The sequence below is a fragment of the Dinoponera quadriceps genome, unplaced genomic scaffold, assembly GCF_001313825.1.
Source record: "Dinoponera quadriceps isolate SergipeBrazil2010 unplaced genomic scaffold, ASM131382v1 scaffold37, whole genome shotgun sequence".
NCBI lineage: Eukaryota > Metazoa > Arthropoda > Insecta > Hymenoptera > Formicidae > Dinoponera > Dinoponera quadriceps.
In genome coordinates this window covers 1,324,791-1,339,353 of record NW_014554446.1, presented here as the reverse complement: position 1 = coordinate 1,339,353, position 14,563 = coordinate 1,324,791, and the positions used below count along the sequence as shown (strand labels likewise).

Sequence of the window (14,563 nt, the reverse complement as noted above, 5' to 3'; positions counted from 1 at the left end):
AGTAGATAAAATAAACAGAACGGGAACAGCGCTTTCCGAACGGTCCATTATAGCTATATGTACAATATTTTACGCTACGGCCTGCTCGATCGACCGCGTGAAAAATCGCTTTGCCGAGTAAGCCCTCGCTTACCGCGTCGCGATATATTTCCCAGGACGACGACGACGCCATTTCCGAGCACTCACGGGTAACCGACCCGGCGCGGCGGCGGGCTCGCTACGGAAAGATATTGGAGCGTCGTAAAGCGCGATGTTAATTGCCGCAAACGCCGGAAAACGCCGGAAGGCGGGCGGGCTCCTCTCGAGGGTCGCGACGTCGGCGTCGCTTTATCGAAGAAACAGAAGAGCAAATGGAAGAGTAAACAAGTATTCGAGGAATTGCTCTTGGCGGATGGGAAAATCCCAGTTGGTTCCGTCTCTCGGACTGCCATAACGCCGCATTATTATTCCATTAAGAAACAACGGCGACGGCGCCGCTTTCATTCGCAACTCAACCGAAATGATCGAAGAGAGCCTGGAGGGGAGAGGAGATTGAGAGAGAGAGAGAGAGAGACTACTTTCCAGTTTATAATCGTGCGTTTTCTCGGTCTTTTGCATTGAAAGAATCCCAAGTTGGGCGCCGTAGGAGAGAGGCGACTTCTCGTCGCATAATGTATTTGTTTTTACATTCCGGTATGCCGCGACGGAAAAAAAAATGATGCTTCCAGGTTTAATTGGTTTTTCCGCTCGCCGCTTCAAATTGACGATAGCGGAGTCTCGGATAAATGATCGAGAATCCCATGCCCGTTTGCTTCTTCCCCTTTTAGGCGCCGAACCTTACCGCGCGCGATGGATCAATTAATTATACGACTGACAATGACAGAGTCCGCGGAGTTTCTTTTTGAAAATATACTCCGTCAACAATTCGCCGCGGCTCGGTGATTTATGATTTCCGGATTTCTCACGCGGGCCATCCACGTCCGGAGACGGATTCAGCGTCCGGAAAAGCGACTCTCGCCGCTCGGTTCCCCCGCCGAATTGCTGTGCGCGCCGCCCGGCACAGCATGGAAATGGGGTAATTTTTCGGGCACGGATTTGCCGGTAATAAGGACATCAATCAGTCGCGCCTAATAAAGCAGCGTGGTCGATGATGAATGGCGCAATCGAGGCGGTTGGCGCGCGCTCCGAATCGAGTCGAAAGAGAAGCACAGGCGGCGATAGCTCTCGAACTCGCGAGCCACTGTGAGACTACGCTCGCCGGCCGAGTATTGTACAAACAGCTCGGCACGTAATTCGAAAAATTAAAGGAGCGCAGGGAAAGCGAGGAACGCGGGGGAGGGACGGTCGGAACGAAAGAAGAAAGGATTTACGTTACGGAGATGAAAGGCCGACCGCGTGTGTGTATATAGCTTTACCGAACCGGTGCTGAATAATGCAGTCTCTGACGTGATCTTTGCCATTTTCTCGGATACAATTTCTCGTGGAAAGCTCGAATCCCACGAGAGAGGAAGAGGGAAAAGGAGGGAGGGAGGGATAGAGAGAGGGAGAAAGAAAGAAAGATGCCTGACCCCACCTCAATTACATCGATTTCTTTCTGTTTGCTCTTTATAACCAATCTCTCGAGTATACGCTCCTTTTCCTTTCGCGGTCTGAGAGAGAAAGAGAGAGAGGGGGGAGAAAGGGGAAGCGCTCTCAAGGAATACAGAAGGGGCATGCACAGTGGAAAAAGCTGGGCAAACGAAGGAGGCAAGGTATAGCCTGGCTGTTTTTCGCAAATCAGTAGCTGGAAACGAGATTTACGACGATTTTCGCGAAAGACTTTGTACCGCGACGGGACATGATCGAGAGCGTGAGAGACTCGAAGATACGACCCGTATCGAACGGCGCGACACTGATTTGTTCTCTGGCGAATCTCGCGGAGTGGTGTACGCCGAGCATCGAAACGACGGGACTGACTTTTTATGCAATAAAGATCGCGACGGAACAAACATTTTCTCGGCCGATCTCTGCGGTGACGCGCGACATCTTCGCTGCATCGCGATGACGAGGAAAAGCCGCGGAACGTGTCATCTCCGCTCGATTAATACCGAATGATCGATCCGGCTTACATATGTAGGCGACTCGCGCTGTCGTGGCCGCGCTATCGACCGCCTGAAAAATGATATTCCAAGACCCGCACGATCTCGCACGGCGATCGCGCGAACGGCTCCGCGTCCAAAGAGTTATGGAACTTTTCCGATCCCGCCCCCTTCCTCCCAATTTTCGCGACGGTCATAAATGTTCGAACGTGGGAAGGACTGCCTCTTGCTGCTGGAGATCGAATCATTCCCAATCATTTGAACGGAACGTGATCTACAACGGCGTGACGTGTATTACACGCTCACGTACTGTAATTGAACTCACTTTGAACTGTAGATTAACGTCGAAAAATCCAGCTAATTGGGACAGTCACGACTCAATTTTCCCTTTGGTCGATCAGCGCCGTCGGGCTGTCTCCCTTTTCACTCTTTCACTTCTCTGGCTGATTCTCTTTCTCTTTTTCTCTCTTTCTGTGTGTGTGTGTGTGTGTTTCGCCCTCACGAATATAAGGTATGGAAAGGATATTTCATGCGGTCCATTCCTTCCGCCCGTTATTCTCGCGCGCGCGGCCCGGAAGGCAATTACCGGCTGAGAAATGTCTACAAAAGTGGAACGCGCGGGGATGGAAATTTCGGGAGGTCTCGTGCCCTTTGTGCCGACCGCATTTTAATTGCCCTACCTCTGTGCCTTCCTCTTCCTTTTTCGTCGTCCCGTAAGAGAGGGGAGGGGGGGGGGGGGAGTGAGGAAAGGGAGCGTGTCACGGCCAGACCTTCGCAAGCTCGAGGATGCCGTGAAATATGATTATTCGATTGGTGCCGCAAAGGATCTCCTTCTTAACACTATAAAGCGAAAAACTGGCACGGTGGCACCGAAGCGTTTAATTTCGTTTGATTTCAATTCCCTTCGTCTCTCGTTGTATCGACACTTCGGCGTTTCATTCCCTCGAAAAGCCGCGCGACACGACATAAAGTGATCAAACGAGCGTGCGCAATAAAGTTTGCAAAACGAATCATCGCAAATTCGATTGGCGAGAGGAAGCTCTGGGCGCTAACGAGCGTAGAAAACAGTTAGAATGCCGACGCTACTTTCGTTATGGCGCAAATGAGGCGCGAACGCGCGTATTAATATGGACAAACGCGCGTTCTCGAGCGTGGCGGACGCACCTTCTTTTCGCCATCCGGGAGAAAATAAAGAATGGAGGTGATATTTAGCCGGCGTCGTCCCTTTTGCGCGTTTCACTTGAGCGTCTGGCGGAGAGAGATAATTGCGTAATAAGAAATCCGTCAGAGAAACTCGCGACAGGGATCTCAAACAACAGACCTGCGCGAACGGCCTTCGCGGTTTTCCGGTTTTGTTAATTACGCTAGTCAACGGAAGTGTCACTGCCAGAGATTCTCCGGCACTTCCGCACGACGTCGACGACGACGACGACATACGTGTGTATAGGGCGTCATTGTTCTCCGAGAAATTTAATTTAAATCGCGGTTTAACACCGCACGGCCGTCCGACCGCCGACGACTAAATGCGGCGCTCTGTTAAAACGAGACGTAACTCCTTTCCCGTTATTAAGTAACGAAGTTTGCGCGCGCGTAATTAATTTTGAATCATAAACACCGCGGCGCGGAAAGCCGTGATGTTAAGTAGACGGGAACTCATAAACGATCGTAATCGTCGTACTTCGCAGGTGGATGGTTGGGATGATTATTTTATTCATAGTACAAACCACTTTCTGATAAAACATGAGTGAAGCAGGTGGACAAACTTCTTCGTTGTACAATACAAATTATTGATACAAACGCTGACGGTCGAAATGTCAGATATAAACGTTGGCAATGTTTTCAAAAAGTACGCAGAAAAAACGTTAGATTCAAGTAAGTTTTATTAATATATATTTATATATATATTAAGTAAATATATATATTACGTGATCCAAAATTTGTTAAGTAGTGGAGTAATTATTTGCTTGAATCTAGGGCTTTTTTCTGTGTGAAATTATTACAAATTAGACAATTAGATTGTTAGTGATTTGAGAACAATCGAATCAGTCGGAAGATATGGCGGGAAACGACGCGTCGGTTTGCCGGTTGTACACTTTCTACATTCAGCTGACATCTCGACGAGAACAATTCTTGTGAAGCATTCGCAATGGGCGCACGTACGCGCCACTCGAAAACACGTTTCGTCTCCAAGTGTCGGTGCGAAAGCAAATCTTGTAAACTCGACCGCGTCTTAGGATGTAATCTGAGTCGGTTTTATTGCCGACGAGACAATCTTGCGTGCAATTTACAGAGTCCTGCCGTCGTTGTAAGTCCCTCATAGTCTTACCTCTCTTCTTCTTTCCTCTCTCCCTCTTTTTTCCTTCCTTCATCGGATCCGGCGATTGCAGTCTCATAAAATGCTATTCGAGGGACTCGACGTCGAGTTACGGGTAACTTGCCGTGGGTTAGTACGCCGTAATGCCGCGATGTAATCCGCGTATCGAAAGCTCGTTACATGACCGACGAGACACTCCGAAGCGTAAAAATCCGCGACGATGACGTCACCCTTCAGACGCAACTGTTGCTGCCACAGCTTTTATTCGGTAGACGGCGCAATATTTCGCGTTTCGCGAGATATCAACCGCAACTATAAATCCTTCCGAGGCAGAAAATCGTATCGTAAAATATCGGCGCGCCCGCGTATTCGCGTGCGACGCGTTCGCGCGCGCGTTACTGTTTTCCGCTTGACGTCACATTTGCGATTATGCGCGAGTTCACTTTGAATTGAGCCCTTCTACGTGCGATAGACGCGTATCGTACGCGGGTTGCGCATATGATACGCGCGTAATATAAGGCCTCTTCCACCTCGGGATGTATCGCCCGTTGTTGTAGTTTGCGCGTCTCTATTACTTACGTTATTCGAGCTAATGTCGAACTAAACTGCGGATTATTTATAGCTCGAGGCAAGCGGAACTCCTCGTTGACCACGTTGATGGTGCCTCACTAATGAAAAGCCAATGATTTCACATTAGTGGAGGGACCAGTGATCCAGAAAAATTTCTTATGCGGTGAGACTGTGATCACTTTTAATACGTTAACTGACGCGCTGATTTTTATTGATCGTACAGAAGCTTAGCTGATAATCGAGTTACTAAAGAAATTTAACTTGAAATACAGGCATCTTTTGCATTATTTCATTGGTTCTCTATTAGTTCTGCATTCTATTTTTTTCAAATATAATTGTTTACATTTTAAGCAAAACCTTCGGAAATATTTGGAAAATAAAAATTTTGCTGTTGCGTGGCAAAATCATTTTTTCCGTAACTGCTATTCGATGCAACAGCGATAAAATAATTGAATTGGCACAACAAGATATGTAACAAAATTGGCAAATTATTTATAATTACATCAGAAACAGTTTTGTTGCCATGATAGAAAATATTCTCCGAGTGAATTCGTCCTTAGGTTAATTTCATATTTGAACAAAATAATGTTTTCCTACATTTGTTAATTTGTTCTTAGAGCAAAATAATTTGTAGATTCAGCGAAATAGTACAGCGAATCGCAATTACTACTCTTAACAGATTGTTTCGCTGACCACATAATAACTTACTGCGGCAGCAAATTATTTTTCTCCTTGTGCAGTCGTTGAAAATGTCGAAAACGAGACGCGAGTGCCACAATATGGCTAACCACCGTGCCATTCAACGTGTTAATCGTCGTGAACATACCGTTGTATGGAAGCCGGGCTCACTGAGCGAGATTCCATACTCTCCTCCGCGCGTTTCGCCCGCGCATGAAACGGATTCTACGCGAAAATGGAAAAGATTTTCATTTTCAGTTCCGGCGGTAAGTCGGCTATGCGAGCGCGCCCACGAGACTGTTTCAAATATCATTGCGCAGACACATGACAATATACGTATCGCGGCGGCTTCGCGCTAAGATCGGCCTTTCGCCACGAATTTCCCCGTCTCCCGGCAAAGGAGGCACGTACTTGCATAAAGTCGTTGTAACGCGCCGACGTAAATGCAATACGTGTTTCCGTGCGAAAATGCATGCATAGGGCCCGTCCTCTCGTCGACGACGAGCACCGGCGCGACGTCGACTTAAGCGAATTCCGGACGAGGAAACCCATCGTGGCGCGCCAGTTTCCTCGCGCGAAACCCTCATTTCGCGCGCTTGCGGGAAAATAAAACGCCGAGTTGCTCTCGCAAATTTCGATAACCGCGCTCATCGCCTCGAACACACGTGCGTTTCTGCGTGCACGCGCGACCGCACTTTTCCGCTTGCGCTTATGACCACCGTAAAAATGTAAACGATAATCGGGACGACGGTACGTTTCCTTTTTCCTCTTCCTCTTGCGCCGGTGACAAGCGGAACTCGGAATAGCTAGAACAGCGGGTGAAGCCGCGGAAACGTCAAACGGTGAACAAAGCCTCCAAAAAGGGAGTATTCCTATGAAAATCGAACAATCTCGGCCTCGCGTTGTCAGATATCTTGGACATTTACCAGGACTGATAAATTAAATTTCAACAAGACGAGCTCTTATTTCCGAAATTTATTCCATTTCCGGGGCTGAAATTTATTACATTTCCGAAATTCCCGATATTTATTGCATCTCCGAAATTTCCGATATTTATTACATTTTCTAATTCACCGAAACTGACAAGACTGAATTAATGTATCACGACTGCCCTGTGTATTCGACCTCATTAATATCGATATTAATATCCTTGCAATAAATAGCAAGCGACGTTATATTTCGATATCACGTGAAAATATTGCCGCTAATTAGTGCAAATCTGCCATCGCGCGCGAATGCGAAAGATCAAAGGTCGCGCTTTATGGGCTGCGACGACAGGAAGATTCCTGAGGGCAAGGATTAAAAGAGAGAGAACGCCGAGAGGGATTATTCAGTCGCGCCGCAATAGGCGGAGAAAGGAGGAGGAGGAGGATGCTCGATAAAAATCTGCATTATTGCTGGAAATACTCGTTAACGAGAGGGTCGCCGTGCGGAGCGGGACGGAAAGTGTCGTGATCCGTGGCGCCACTTTAAGTCGAACGACCGATTTTCTTTATACCCGATTCGGCTTTATCGTCGGCTCTTTCTCCTCCCGAAGCGAGCATTATAATTTTATACATCGAAATGCGCCTCGCCGTGTGGATTCGTGTATCGCGGCGCACGAAGGGGCCGCCGTATTAGAATGTAATATCGGTCGTATGCATACCTCGTCGATGGAAATGTAACATTCCGCGCTCCTGCGGGAACATTAACGTTCGAATTAAACCGGATTTCCTCGGTATCGTACGCGAATCGCGATCGTGCGAGATCGGAGAAAGAATAAAGACCCCGCTTCCCTCGACTCGCGAATTAATTGATATCAATCATCGATTGCGGAAGAAACGCGTGCCGTATATCTTAATGGCGATAAAGCACTGTGCAGGTGAAATCCACGCGTTAAAGTCTGGAGGAGCTTTCAACGTCCTCTCGAGGCTTCTCGGGATAGCTCGGGGGATCGTTGGCTGCCTAAAAAAATATCCATAATTCTTCGTTACCTGTCGATTTCACGCTATTCGTTATTCTTCGTTTTCTCGCGATACGGAATACTTTTCTGAACGAGGTCGTGTCAATGTGTGTTTGCAGTACCTATGGAGTCGATACAGGGGGTGGCGGGGCAGAAGGCGATTCTGCCGTGTAACATACAGCCCCGGGAGTCGAATGACGCTGTCTCCATGGTGCTCTGGTTCAAAGAGGACAGCGGCGAACCTCTGTACAGGTAAGCCACATTGATATTTATGAACGATGTCGCCCGGAGCGCTCGTTCGCCCGGCCTTGATGCAAATCTCTATGGCGCCGTAGATACCCGTACGACCTAAACCGTTCAAAGAACTCGCCGTAACGCGCGGATAACGCGCCGCGTTGCTCTCCATCGTAGAACGGTATCGGAAATGTTCTTCTCGAGATAATTCGTTATTACGCTCTCCCAATCGCCGTTTCGATGCTACTTTTTCGCGATGTTCGGCTTACGCTTGAATGTGATCCTTAACACTCATGAGTGAAAATCTATCGACGACTGGTAATACCGATACTACTCCTTCCTTGCCGGAATTTTGTATAGACTTGGGGGAATAAGAGTAAATATCAGAAGAAGAAACGTAGATTGGAAGAAAAGTGAGAGAAAATTGGAATAATAAATTATAAAAGAGAGAGAGAGAGAGAGAGAGAGAGGTCAAAATATTAATATAACTCGTGGAAGAATTTTCAGACGGATGGAACGGGTGATGATTTCACATATTCTGCTTGTGGTATTTTCTGGTATATAAAATTATGTCCCGTTACATTTCTTACACGAGAAGAAACGTATGGTACGTGTATACGCCCACAAGGCGATCGCGCGAATGTTGAATACGTCGTTTTGATTTTCTCATCGTGACGTTACGAGAGAGGAACACGGTGCGTCAGTCGCGAAATAACGCCGTTATCGAGTAAACGTCACGAATCATTTGCGTCGTGTTACGATCGCGTATCAAATTGCGGAATAAAATGATAATTTTGCAATAACTTGGCTTCGGTTATTACCGCCGTCGGAATTGCGCGGCCTTTATTGATATTGATGTGTCAAGTGGTAGCCGTGATATTACTCGCCGTTTGTTTTAATATGGATATCCGGCTGAATGATGTTTTTGAGCGCCATCGTGAAATACTCGTGGCTCCTATCGGAGAATTTTCTGTGAAAATAATACAGCAGTTAATTAAATTTACTGTGCAATTAAACGATTTCAACACTTGGCGCGATCTTGCATCGATGCACGCGAATACGTACGGCGGGCGCGAGTCCTGCGTGCACTTAATAATCGTTAGACGTTCATTTTCAACCGGGTCTCATTTATCTTGAACGTCCGTCCATGTTAAAACGTTATCGGGATTAATACGTACCTTGCAAATTATCGTTCTTTTCTTGGCGCGCTCACTAAGTAAACTTCTTCGAATGAATTTCCACTCGGGAAGCATTCACATGGAGTGAATTCTCCACTTCTTAAATCGTCACGTAAAGTTACTCGGATTTGCGTGACTCGGTTGTCACTCTGCTTTCTAAATGGAATCTCGCTTAAAGATATTTAGAAAGAATCATTACACCTACGCATCGGATTACACGTTTCCGCGCCGAAAACATCGCAATACCTCACGCCACCTCGTCACCTTTTACGTATTTCGAGCTCGCGATGACTTCTTCCGTTTCTTCACGAGCGTAAACCTCGTCGTGTACGAAGAAAGAATTTCCGGCTACACGGACTCAACGAGCGGATGTTGCGCTCCACCCTCCGATTTCCACGTTTCCGATCTCATTGCTTGTATATCCCGTTGGTTTACCGTTCCTACACGTCGTCGCGGTGTACACGAAAGCCAAGCCACTACGACGAAGCAAGGATTTCGTTAAGCCGCAAATCGGCGGCCCCACGTTCCATCCGTTATACGTTACTTCACTCGACAGCCAATTCGATCCTCGTAAATATCGTCTTTATTGAGCAACCCCATAAAATCCGGATCACCGGCCGAGCTCGAGCTCCGTTTCTACCGCGAAAAACACTTTGACCCCTTCCTCCGCACGTGGAACATATTCGTATCGCGTGTCTCTTTATTTATTCGATGCCACGCTTACCGGCGAATAAAAACGGTCAGGGATTTCTTCAGTCCCGTTGCCTATTTCGATTCTAAAATTGCCCCGCCATAGCCCGTCATCGCACAAATCAGTTTTTTAGTTGTTTCATCTCGATTAAAATGGTAGAACGTGCAGTGTTGAACTTTATTTGGCTCCATCGTCAATCATGTTAAATGTTTGACGTTTTTTTATTCGAAACTATGAATTGTTGACCATTAATTCTGATCCGATATGGCCAACATATAAAAGTTAAAAAGTTACGGGAAAACAATTACAAAGTCGCTGCTACAATCATCTATTTGTGACCTTACGAACTTTTGCAAGCACCTAATAAATATACGGATAAATACTCGCTGACGATTTCTTCCGCTCGATTTTTAAAGCGTAAAGTTCACGACGAACGAGGCTATATAGTGTTGCATCTCGAGTTTCTCCATCGAATTTTCAAATTCGACGGAATCCACCGGATCAATGTAGATTCAAAGTTTCGACCCGGACAGAGATGGACAGAATTGCAATCGTTTAAAGAAAAGAGAAACGGCGCACCGTTCGAAGGAACCGCGGGGTTTTATCTTGGCGGTGATATTTCCGTTTTAATGGTATACAATTGCGGTGTTCTGCGTGGTCGTAAAGTGTAGCCACGTAGCGGCATCGTCGAGCAACGAGAGCACGAAAACGAGCTTTTCCAAAACCATCCTTCGTCCGTGCGGCAACGGATCATTTCCTCGTGGGGATGCGAAGCTTTAAATTCTCTTAAAGTCTTGACGTCCGCCGAACGAGCAACGTTTACTACAAGCGAGTGCTCCTTCGCGAATAAAATGATACACCGACCTACGCTAAAAGCACAGGTGTGTGCGCGCGCGTGTGTGTGTGTGTGTGCATTCCCGGATAATCCATGAACCTTGATAAAAAAAATTAGGATTTACAATCGCCGCCGCGCTTGGGAAAATACGAAAAAGACAAATTGACGGTTTATTCCGATATTCGCGTGTTTATCGCGCTCCGAATTATCAAAATTAAATCGTCGCGCGCGAAATGTCGATCAATTACGACAATGACTTCGTAATGGGCAAACAGACACAATTCGCAAACGATGGAAAAATAAATAAAACGGAGAATTCAGAGAGGATTTCTCTCCCCCCCTCTCTCTCTCTCTCTCTGTCTGTCTCTCTTCACGCACGTTTACACGCGTCGGCGGATGATACGACGCGCGCACGGCGTAGTCACGCACTTAACGTCAGACGCATCGACTAACGAGAGAACGCCACTTGGCGAGGGCGCTTAACCGTGCGGGATACTCGTCGCGAATGCAAACAGGCGTGCCCTCAACCCCCTTAAACGCGGCCGACGTGATATCGTCAGCCGGGACGCAGTTTTACCCTCCCTGCCTCTCATTCTCTGCTCCAAACGCTGCGCCTCCCTTCGAACCTCTTCTCTGCCCCCGTGAAACGAACACGTCGTGATTGCACTTTCGACGACTGCGACGTAGACACGACTGCCGGTTCGACGATCGGAGTTTTACATTTTACAACGACACGCTTTCCTTCCACCCGACGAGATCTATCGCGTCGCAGCCCCGAGATGTTTCGTGGAAATATGAAATTTCAATTTGCCGCAAATACGATGAAATCTCGCAGTTGAAATTCTGGCTAGTTGCAGTCGATTAGCCGCGGCAGCGAACGAGAGTTTTAACGAGCAAAAGTTCCTTTACCTTCGTATTATTCCGCGAATGAAAGAGCGATCATTTTTCGGCCGTAAATTCGCTCCACCGCGGCCGATTATCGTGGCGGGATTATCGTGTCATTAAGAGCGTGCTAGCATACTTTTCGCAATTGGTCTTTCGTGCGTGTAAGCTCTATCGTATCGCCTATCGCAGGCGAATTACGATATCATTAACGGAATTTGAAACGCGCGCGACCGTGGGTTGCGCGCGGAAAATTCGTCTCTTCCATCGGTAAAAGGCCGATCGGGAGGAGCGATAATTTATGGCTAATTGTTGGATCGAACAATATGTGTTTACGTGCGATATTATAAAGCCGCGTTACATCGGTAATGTACGCCCGCGATATTATTGATGCGAATATTTACTGATGTATGTTTCCGCTTGATTATGGGATAATGCGCGTTTAATGCTTAATATGCGCATATGTAAAAAGTTGATGGGCTGTGGCGGGCGGCGGCGGACTGATCGATCGCGCGTCCCCGCAAATTGCCCTGCACACGAAGGCTCGTAAGATAATGACTTGACGCTTCGTAAATTCGTCGGATAAGAGAACTTCTCTCGAAATTTCTTGCGGTGAAATCTTTCACTCAGAACGAGCGAAAATCCACCCCCGGGATGATAGAATGAATATATCGCCATTTCCAGTCGCAAAAATGAATGTCCAACTCAAACTGTAGAGCGGATTCTCGATCTATGCGCGAGTCAATTTTTCAATCGATTCGAATGAATTCGTCCCTGTCGAACGGTGTGTGAAATATATCAAATTCACTCCTCAATTTCGAGCGAAACGAGTCACTCCACGATTTCGCGTCGAGGATTCACTCTGTACGAGTAAAAAGTCACTCGAGTTCCCAAGTGACTAGGACTGTCACTCTGCTCTTCGAGCGGAATTTCGCTGAGGAGGAAATTCAGAGAATATTTTGACGGCGTGTGTTTTCACGAAGACGAGGCTCTTCCCGCGAGAGACACGCCGAGTATCTTCCCATTGAGTCGCGCGTTCCTCGTTCCGCGGTTTCTCGCGTGCGGGCGTCTTTTGACTCTCGTCCGCCGCACGCCTCCTCGCGTGTTGCGGTTGGCAATAATGCGATTTGAAAAAGTCGTCGAGATATTTACCGTCAACTCGAGTAGTCCTGCGGGTCTAGGAAGAAAAAGAAAGAGAGAAAGAGAGAGTGGATGTTTGAATTAATTTTGAGTTAAAGGATGATTTCCCTTTGCGGGAGACGCGATCGCATTTGCATCCTTTTCGCCGCACTTTTCTCCGTTGAAAAAAGCGAGCGGGCGAGCCGTCAAGAAGAGCGCGAGTGCATCTACCTATGTAAATGTCGTCGTCTACCGCGTCGGAGTAGTTTCCTTCGTCGAGTATATCACGCGTTGTTCGTCTACGCCGTGTGTTATCGCCGTCTTCATCAGCGAGATCGTTGAATTTCCGTGCGCGGACGCGTGCGTGCGCGCGCGCGAATTCCGTAATTCCTCCTGGCGCTGACTGGATCAATTGTGCGAGAGAAACTTGGCGAGTTTCGCGGCGTGTTGCTGCGAATGCAGCTCGAGGCTGCTCTTCCCGCCGAACGGAAGTGCTGATCGCGCTGACGTTCTCGCCGCTGATGGGGCTGACGCCAGGTGTTAACGGCCCAACGCGCCGGTAGTGGCGCGTCGTGGAAACCGTCTCAATCGGCCCCACGATTACTACTGCCGACCGTTACTCCGTTCCTAGCTCGCATCCGTATTATTGTCACGGGTCGTTCAAATATAAACGAAAGACTTTTCAATTTCCCCCTCTTTCTTAATAATGGCCGGTCACGCTGAAGTGTCAGCACATGCCGCTCTCTTTCTCTCTCCCTCATTCTCGTCCTCGCTCTCGAAATGTCCTGAAGTGAAATTCCACTCGAAAAGTAGAACGGCAGACGAGTCACTCGAATTCGACTTTTTGCTCGCGCAAAGCGAATTCTCCACTCGGAATTGCCGAGTAAATGTTCCCATTCGAAGGCGAAGAGCGAATCTGATGTAGTGTCCCACTCTCATCGGAACAAATTCGCTGTAATCGATTGGAACATTCATTCGTGTGGATTAAGAGTCTACTCCAAGTTTGAGTTAAACGTTCGAACTTTCGCGATCCTCCGCGAGTGTTTTCACTGTTCGCTTCGAGTGAATTTTTACTCGTCTCGAATGAGACTTCTGCCGAGGGATTGCACACTTCGCTTGATATTACATAAACACGATTGACGACACCAAGTCGCCAGTACCTCGAATCGGTTAATATGTTGACTGCTGCATCAATTTTCGTTGATTGTACAGAAATTTAACTGACGATTGAATCGCCAAAATCACAGCAAATCAATGTAATCCGAGGTGTATCCTTTGTTCCATTGAGTCTGTATCCGCCGATCTTTCAAGTGCAATTAATTATACTGTATTAACCCTGGCTAGCCACAATTCTTTTCGAGTCTCTTTAATTCGCCACACTCTGGTCCGTGAGACCGCTCGAATTTTTCGTAATTTTTATTTTAATTAATATTTTTAAGCTTGCATTATAGATATTGGAAATATAGAATGAAATGTTTACGACGTCAGGTCAAGAGAATGATATGGATTTAAACTAAGTTTATTATTATAAGAAAAAGAATGTTTCCGGAAAAATTTGCCAGCAGAATATTTTTCTCCGTGTATGCCAAGTGAAAAGTGGAAGACCGCAAAACGTTCCTCGGTCCACTGGACCTGAATGCCGCGAGATGGGGTTAATTACACACTTTACACACGAATGTAATAACACTTTACACGTAAGTTTTGCAGATGCAATTAATTATACTCTATACGTGAATTAATGGGAGATGGTAATGCCACAGCGTCGATTACCGGTGACCGTCGCGGGCATTCGCAACGCGTCGAACACGCGAAAACGTCCTCGATCGGCCGAGCTATTCATTCCCTCTTTCTCGTCCACATTGTGCGCGACTTACGAAGCCACAGATCAACGAGCGCGCATGTTGCGCGTACACGCATTGTGGATGTACGAGTGCGCGTCGCACGTGGCCGGATGCGCGTACCACCGGCTGGAATTATCGTACCATTGTCCGTGCCGTTACGCGACATAATGGCGGATTTCTCGTTTGCGACACGGTCGAACGGGCAAACCGTGCCGTCCGTTA

The 14,563-nt window shown here is 47.4% G+C and overlaps 1 protein-coding gene across 2 annotated transcripts in view; it reads left to right on the top strand.

Annotated features, from left to right (window-relative positions):
* The window catches only part of LOC106750209 (nephrin-like), a 207,696-nt gene that overhangs the window by 24,206 nt on the left and 168,927 nt on the right, over positions 1 to 14,563 (top strand). For both annotated transcript variants that reach the window (XM_014630391.1, XM_014630381.1), the window contains exon 3: positions 7,681 to 7,813. In XM_014630391.1, the coding sequence (XP_014485877.1) occupies positions 7,681 to 7,813 (133 nt within the window). The remainder of the gene's footprint in view (positions 1 to 7,680; positions 7,814 to 14,563) is intronic.